The following is an 8,394-nucleotide window of genomic DNA, read 5'->3' as shown; positions in this document are numbered from 1 at the left end:
ACTGTGTAGTTTGTGGCGTTGAGGATTGGAACTTGTATTGATGGTGGCGTGAACTGTTTTACACCCACAATGGTGGTTTCGTTTTCCATGGCTCAGAAACAAGCTCTGATACCAATTAATGGAAACTGCAAGATGAAAATTATCTTATATAAAGACAACTCTCTTTATTGATGTTTAGAAAATCTCTCAAAACTAAACACAAGCTCTAATCTTGCTCATATGATGAACCACAACTTTGGTGATCATATATATATAGAACTATGAATTCCTTTTCCTAGTCCTATTACCTTATTACATGTCTTTCCTTTTCTTATAACTTAGCTAGCTCCCAATTCTTAGAACTTCTTGTATTTCCTATTCTTATCCTAACCAACTTGTTAGTGATTTCTATATTGAAGATTAACCAACAAGAGCTCTTCGTTTCAACTTTGTGCAGGAAGAAGCTTAATCAACCTCAACTGTTGCTGCTATGTACTCGCGGCATGTCGATTTCATTGTTAACAAAGAGGGATTACGAAGAACGACTGATGTTGCTGCACACCAAAGCCAAACACCATGAAGATGCAACGTACATGATGGGAGTAATAAGACTAAAACCAAACTTCTACAATATACAAGATGACGCGGCACCAAGAGGTTGCCGATATACAAGAATAGGGAAAGCCATACAAGAGAGGGCACATATCAGAGAAAAAAGGTGAGATACATTTTAACTCCATGTGTAGGAACATTTCATAATTTCAGTGAAGAATAGGGGCAAGTGTATATACTGCAACACAATATATTCTTCACCGGAATCCCTCCACAAAGAGCGCAAAAGCCTCTCGACCAAGAGCAGATGAAGTACCTTCGACTTGGGTGATGAAGATCATTCAAGTCGGTGAAGAATAGGTTGAAGAACCTTCGCCAACTTTGATACCGATGCAGGTCAGACCAAGTTCCTCCACAAAGAACGCAAAAGCTTTCCAACAAAGAGCAGATGGAGGAAACAACAACCAATGCAATGACAAACGAGGTGGAAGTAATTTTTTCTCTAGGATCGTTCATCAACAACCCTCAAGAAAAGGGGCAAATTGTATACACCATAAAACACCTTGACACGTGGAGGGAGATTAGAAGCTGGAGCAAGATAATAATAAAGCAACGCAACACACTACATCAATTCTAAGAGTGCTTAGAAACTAAGCTAATGTCATTTTTGTAATAAAACAAGTATCCCTTTTCCCTATAAAAAGGGAGAAGAGAAGAAGAGAAGGGGGACATACTTTTGGGAGCTAGAAAAGGAGGAGTAACAAATCCACTACCTTTGAAGAGAGGAATAATAGCTGGATTGGTTTACTACCTTCGTTCTACCTTCGTTTTACCCTCGATACCTTCGTTCTACCTTCGTTTTACTCTTGATACCTTCATTCTACCTTCGTTACTAGAAACGTTCACTGAACTTCATTATCATTAATGGAGCTCATCAACCTTGTAACAAATCAAAAGCATAATAAACTTTCTTTTACCTTCCCGTGGATGTAGACACTCCGTTATCGAACCATGTTAATTATCTTTGTGTGAATCTCTTATTTACTTGTTTATATTTCATCTTTTACTTGTTGTTTTATGGTTTAAATCAAGATCCAATGATATTCTTCATTTGGTTGTTGCTACCATACCCGAAATTATATTCCAAGTTCAGTCGAACCTCATGTACTCAGATCTCAGTATTTTAGTCTCGTGCCCAGAAACGAATTTAAGGATTTCAGTAAAAGATACACTGCAGGGAGCTAGAGGGGGAGAAAGACTGAAAGAGTGATTTGACTGAGATCTTCGTCCGATTTAACGGTAGCCGATAGCTGAGGAGACGATTTGGAAAACCCTTAACCGGTTCACCCTTTTGGCCTTGCGTCAGGTTTGTTCTAATATTCCGTTGGTAAAGGTAAGGTGTTTGTCACAAATACATGACCTCCTATATGTATTGTGGCAGGTTTTTGGACTTGTTTGCGCTCAGTCAAAGGACTATGAAGACTGTCGTCTGTGGGCCCACAACTGCGATCAAGCAGACTCTTAAATACGGCGCGTTGTTTTACTCAACACCAAATTGAAACGCTTGGAACGTCGCCACTCCTATACAGGCAGTATTTGTAAAGTCCTCCTTGTTTACAGGAGGTATTAACTCCTAGTTTAGACAGAGGTGTTTGTTCAAATTAGGAGAGTGCCTCTGGCCCTCTGATATAAATAGACGGTTCACCCATGAGAATTCCAGCAGAAATTTTACAATGTTTGTTTTCAGAATGAACCATATGCCCATAGTCACTGAAACTGTGGAAAATATGTATCAGATTCCTAGCTTCAACAATATTATTAGCAACAGTGAATAAAAAAGAATCATCAGCAAAGAGTAAGTGTGATACAAATCAAGTACTCTTATGAAGTAAGTGTGATACAAATCCTAATTCCGAAGTTAAAATGGTTAACGCGAGAAAAAAATTACAAGTCCTGTATAAAGTTTAATCCCTCTATCAACAATATAACCTGGCATATACTACTAACTCTGTATGTATTCCTCCTAATATACAATGCCAACATACAACATATGCTACTAATTAATCTACAACAAATCTTTCACAATTTCTCCAATCAGTTCACGAAGAATCCAGTTCTCCGTTTCCCTTCCAACTAATTCTATATCTTCATCCATACTACCCAACCAAGGGTTTCTTCCAAGATCACGGGCAATCATGCCGTCTAGTGAGTAATAATAATAATAACCATCAGATTCAGGATATAAATACATAAAAACTGTCTTCCAAACAACATCCAATAATTTCTTCCCACGAGGAGGAGGCATTTTCGTCGAACCCATAAGTTTCCTCTTAAATTTTGACATGGTTAGTGAAGGTCCAAGTATGGTTGACAAAGCTTCATTAATTAAGTCAAACAATACCTTGTGATCCATCCTACTCATCCCGGTATGATCTTCAGTTATATCTGTCTCGTCAGCTCTTTTTTCATATGATTCTTCTACCTTCTCAAAGACCCAACTGCTAATCGGCTTTGCAAGGGGGTCCCATCTTGTGAAAGACCATTGGGAGGATCCGTCGTATAAACCAGAAATAATGAGAACGTCTCTTATGTAAACTTCTGCATGGTCTTCTAAATGAACCATCTCAGGCTCTCGGGCTTCTTGGATCGATGTGCATTCAGAACCATCAACACCTAGCTTATTCAACTGCCTTCTGAGTTCTGCAAAATGAACAATGTGTCACTAAGATACGTATAGCTTATGCCTTACTCATGATTCTAATAAGGGATGGGTATATTATATAAATCTAATAAAGTAAAAATCTTTCTTTATGATATATCTGTTCCACCGTCTGTATGTATGATTACTGAGGACTTGAGAAAGAGGGATGAAAGTAACAAAAACCAAGGACCATTTTCTGAATCCCATCCATGAAGTAAATAAATATATCCATCTGACAACTTGCTGAGTGTATCATGTGGTAGGTGGTTGTGTGGAATGGTGGCCAGGTTGAGTGTGGCATGTGGGACAGTAATGAGGTAAGTGGTGGTGATGGTTGGTGTCGAGGAAGAAAACACCAATTAGAGGGACAATAGCAGGAATAAATTGGCCAAGACATGGCGTGCCTGGTTTAGGGGGTGAATGACTGGGTGCAATTGGAACAGTAGCACTACCCACTCTGGTTATACTATATCTTGTAAAGTATAATTTTCTTTACTTCAAAATATATAAATTGGGTAGATGAGATTGTTCATGTAAAATCTCTGGTGTTCACTTCCTCTATGAATGCAGCAGTAACAATTTTCATCTGAAAACACAAACATATTTCTTACCAGTAAGGTTGGAGCTGATATCTCTGAAAACGTCCGACACTGTATGAGGGTCTTCTATCGAAGGGACATCTAGGGTAGACACAGGGCTGGAGTGGTCCCACTTATTCCTATAGTAATCATCGCGAGGAGTGCTACAAAATGAAGCTGGACTCGGAGGTACCTCAGTTGAATTATCCTAGAACCAAAACAAAAACAACAAATGTATTAAAGGTGGATCACGTGACAATCTTGATTAAATCCCCTGTACTGAGATAGAAAACAATACTGGTAATAACTAAATAAAGAATGACTTGTAAGCCTTACCAGAACATTTTCAAGGTTCATCAGAGAACTTGATCCACACATGCTATCATCCTTCACAGAATTAGAATCCACGCTCTCCATGTCTTCCACAGATTGCATCTTCCGGCCGAACAATTTGCCTTTAAAACTTAAACTATGTCTTAAACTTGAAACCTTCCCTCTGAAACTAAGCTTCTCTTTCCTGGTTTTACTCACTTCAGCTGAAAATTTTCCATTAGTTTCGTGCTTCCTCCTAATGTGAGCCCCTGTTAAAATATGTTTATCCTCCAAGAGAAGCTTTCCGAATGAAGATCCTGATGGGGCTGACATAGACCTGACCAGGTTCCTAGGAGAGTTTTCTCCCATGTGAAGTCCGTCGTCATAGTCATGCCCATATCTGAAAGACCTGCTTTGCATTTCAAGCTCATCTTTGACATGTTCCCAGTAGTTCCCCCGGTTAAACGTCTTCAAAATATTACCTGTGCCTCTTGGTCTTCTCTCATCATAATCAACCAAGGGGGAAGCTCTTGAGCTTCCACTGACCACAGGCGACATGCCCCCAACTGGATCTGACTTTAGGACATTCCTCAGCCTCTCTGACAAGAATTTTGCAGTTTCTCTGCTGTTGAAATCTGGTGAATCTGGTTCACTTACCTGAATTTCACTTGCATACGATCTGAACGATTCTGATCGTAGTAAGTTCACTCCCATGTCTCTTGTAACACTTTCTCTCACTTGCTTCGCAATCTGACGAGCAATTTGTCTTGGGTTGGATGGCTTTTCACTGAAAGGTGTTTCAATCCCACCACCTCTAGCATTGTCCCTTTTTGTACTCTTCCCTTGCATTTCAAATCTCAGTCTCTCTTTTACCTCCTCAAGAAAATCTTTAATACTGCCTTCCTCTTCCACAATTTCAGATGAACCAGTCCAAGAATCTTCACTTGCTGCAACCCTATCATGGCCTGGTTTCAAGATAACTATTCTCGTAGGTATGTCGGACTTTTCTTGTTTGTCAGCCTCATTCATTAAGGTGACTTGCTCAAATTCAGTACTTCCGCTTCTCGAAGTGAACCATTCATTTTGGTATGCCTCAAAAAGATCCTTCCTACCAGACTGTGAAACAGTGTCCTCCTTTGGGCCTGTTTTCATAAAACTTTCACTTAGGTTATCTTGAAACATGTCCTTCCTACCAGACCGTGAAAAACTTTCCTGTTGTGACAGTGATTTAAAATCTGGCTTCAACTTCTGAGCTTTGATTTCTTTAGGTTTCTGATCATTTGCTTTAATTCGATTAATATCTGCATAAAGAGCCATCTTTTCCTTGTTGAGGTGTTCTTGGGCAAGCCACCGTCTAGGAATGTTACCAAGATCGACAATCTTTGTATTTTCCCATACCCTTGCCGCTTGCCATGCTTCAAAATCTTTTTTGAATTTCTGTAGTTCCTCCTCTTGAGGATGTTCTCTAGGTTGGGGCTTTTTTGACTTTCTGCCTCTTCTGGACTTTCGAGAATCCCGCTCTGGACTTGGATAATGTACATTGTGCTCTGCCTTGGATGACTTTAAGCCAAGAGGACTACGGCGAATTGAACCATTAGGCTCCTTTCTTGGTACATTTGGCGCTATCATCTCAGCTTTCTTCTCCTGTATACTGGTTGCTGATTTTGTTTCAGTTGGTATCGTATCCATACCCATCAAACGAGCCACAACGTTTGGAACATTGTGTTTGGTGTCTAGCTCTTTGGATATCTCCTCCTGGATCATCTCCCTCACTGGGTCTTCATCAAATGTAGATGAGGTGTGTTTAGAGGAGTTTGTTATGGCATGGAATGCATACTGGAGATTCAAAGCAAATAAGATACAGTAAGTAGAGAAAGAAGATCAGTATGTAGACTACTATTTTAAAAGAAGATGCAATAAGTAGAGATATGAAGGCTTCCTCAGACAATAAAACATGTAGGCAACACCAGCATTCATAGAAGGAAGGTGCCATGAAATCATGAGATAAAATTTGATTCATGCAGATGATAAACATAAAGATAGGATGAAAGACTAACTTACGGGTTTGTTTTCGCCAAAGCAACTGTAGCATTGTGATGCTTCTTCAATTGACAACTCCAAGCTATTTCGAGGAGCTTCCAACCCTACAATTCAACGAACCGAACAATGATTACCCAACTCTAGCACAAGCTTATTCTCGCATTCGTTTTTGTTAACAAAAACAGAATCAATAATCTCAACCTACAAATTTGGATGGCAGTAGAATGTTTCCCATTTCTAGCTATGATTTAGGCTTCAAATGTTTCAGTCAGAGAGACGGTTCTTCGGTCAAGGAGGAGAAATGTACGAGGACAATGGAAAAATGTTAAGGTCGTTCATAAAAAAACAGACAATAAACACTGGGCAAGGTTTTGAGTCCTAATATCGAATCATATAGCGAATGCTTACCATCTGTATTTACTTGTTGTCTCTGTAACTTCCGTGCAGTGCTGGAATGATGAAAGTCGAAGAGGTGCAATAAGCCCCCTCTCATTTAGTCAGATCTTTTCTTCCAAATCATTTAACTCATCCAACTTGTACTGCTGCTATCCTGTAATCCCAATGAAACCCCAAAAACTATTGCTTATTTTCTGTCTTAAAATTTAAGATCACTGCTTGGTACCTGTTAATCAAATGATAGAGAGTTCAAGTCAGCAAACATTTTGATTACGAAGAATACTCGGAGACAATTCATCAAACACATTTAGGATCAAATATATAACTAGTTTTTTTTTTTTTGTAAACGTTAGGAAAAGAAGAACCATAATCAGAGCATGTAAAAACTGAAATGTGATAAAACAAAAAAACTGATGGAGAAATGTGATAAATTTGACTTTATTGATCATGAATCTTTTCCAAACGAGGAAATTGGAAATTTGTTGAACCACCAAAATTCAGTGAAAAGATCACACAATTTAACAACAAAATTTAAAAAAAAAATACTTACATTCCAAGTTTTCATTATCCAATTATCATTCATTTCTTAAATTTAAAGCATTGAGAAGCAGATTAACTGTATAAATGATTATTCAAGCAAGCAAAAACATGACTCAACAGAATTCTCCAGCAATAAAAACAACCAAAATTCATCATTCTCCACCAATTAACTAACTAAAGATCAATTTCCAATTTTCAAAACCAATCCAACACAACTGATCAAAGGAACAGAAACCCACTAATCTTATATGATTGAGAAATCCTTACTAACCCTGAAAAGAGTATATGATCAAATCTTTTCTTCTTCTTCTTCTTCAAAATTTTCTCCAATTCTTCAAAATTGAGAAAAAAAACATTGACCCATCATGAATGAAGAAGAAGTCAACAAATAGGAATTGTAAGATGAGGAATTTGCGCAAGAGAAATGTTAGTAGTATACGATAATGTTAATAATAATAATGATAATGATATTGAAAATGAGTTTATAGGAGGGAGGAAGAGGCGAGATTTAATAATAAGCTGTAAAGGTTTGTAATTAGTTGGTGTTTGTGTTGTCGTTGGAAAAGTCTAGTAGAGAGAGAAGATATAAAAAAGTTTTCATCTTTTTGTGTTGGTACTACTAATAGTAGTAAGAATTGTAGAAGAAGACGATGAAGGTGAAGAACCCATGGCTATTACTAGAAAAAGGGTTTTTTTACTGAGAAAATCAGAAGATGTTTGGTTTTTAACAGAAGAATGAAGATGGGATGAGAATAATTACGTGTTAGACGGGGAATCACAATTCCTGGGTCCTACACCACAACTCTTTCAATCAAGCTCTAATTATTAGTCAATGTAATATCAGTTGTTCGCTGGCTCCATTTTTATGACCTTGAAACAACGTAGGTGACCGAAACTTCATGTTGACGAGTATTTAAGAGATTTTGGAGTTGTAGGAAAGCGGGTGAACAAAGTGATCCGCAGAGAACCTATATATATATATGATGTACGGGCGGTTACCAAATTCTAAGTCATTAAAGCGGGGGTGATCCGTCTGCTGCCAATTCTGAGAGAAAACATGTACAAACTGTTTCAAGAGATTACCAAATTCTATGACATTATTAAATTTACACAAAAAAAAACAATTCAACACTAAAACCATGCGATTTTGAAAATACGAAATCCATATAAAGCAAAACAATTCTAATCACATCATCCACTTAATTAGTAATTCCGAGTGGAATTGGATAATTCTGGTAGTAACCTTGAGAATGCAAAGAGCCAAAGACAAAGCATCAAATAGATAACTTCACTGGA

The 8,394-nt window shown here is 38.0% G+C and overlaps 1 protein-coding gene across 2 annotated transcripts; it reads right to left on the bottom strand.

The window, feature by feature from the left end:
- Positions 1–2,376: 2,376 nt before the first annotated feature.
- LOC113346822 lies at positions 2,377–7,786 on the bottom strand. 2 transcript variants are annotated; one of them, XM_026590347.1, is made up of 6 exons: positions 7,370–7,786; positions 6,571–6,784; positions 6,184–6,266; positions 4,147–5,958; positions 3,844–4,018; positions 2,377–3,231 (listed from the first exon to the last, which is right to left on the bottom strand). In XM_026590347.1, exons 2-6 carry the CDS (start codon positions 6,653–6,655, stop codon positions 2,597–2,599), a joined length of 2,790 nt encoding a protein of 929 aa, XP_026446132.1. In that variant the 5' UTR covers positions 6,656–6,784; positions 7,370–7,786; the 3' UTR covers positions 2,377–2,596. The 2 variants fall into 2 exon arrangements, with proteins under 2 accessions (XP_026446132.1, XP_026446133.1); XM_026590348.1 differs by lacking the exons at positions 6,571–6,784; positions 7,370–7,786 and adding an exon at positions 6,368–6,434.
- Positions 7,787–8,394: the final 608 nt, after the last annotated feature.

Source organism: Papaver somniferum, chromosome 2, assembly GCF_003573695.1.
Source record: "Papaver somniferum cultivar HN1 chromosome 2, ASM357369v1, whole genome shotgun sequence".
Taxonomy (NCBI): Eukaryota; Viridiplantae; Streptophyta; class Magnoliopsida; order Ranunculales; family Papaveraceae; genus Papaver; species Papaver somniferum.
The sequence above is the reverse complement of the archived record's forward strand: the minus strand, read 5'-3'. Positions and strand labels throughout refer to the sequence as shown.

Coding starts and splice junctions, on each gene's coding strand:
- LOC113346822 (XM_026590347.1), bottom strand. CDS start 6,655: ATGAGAGGGGGCTTATTGCACCTCTTCGACTTTCATCATTCCAGCACT. Junction 4,019..4,146: donor TGAACCTTGAAAATGTTCTG/GTAAGGCTTACA, acceptor TTTTGGTTCTAG/GATAATTCAACTGAGGTACC. Junction 3,232..3,843: donor TATCAGCTCCAACCTTACTG/GTAAGAAATATG, acceptor TTCATTTTGCAG/AACTCAGAAGGCAGTTGAAT.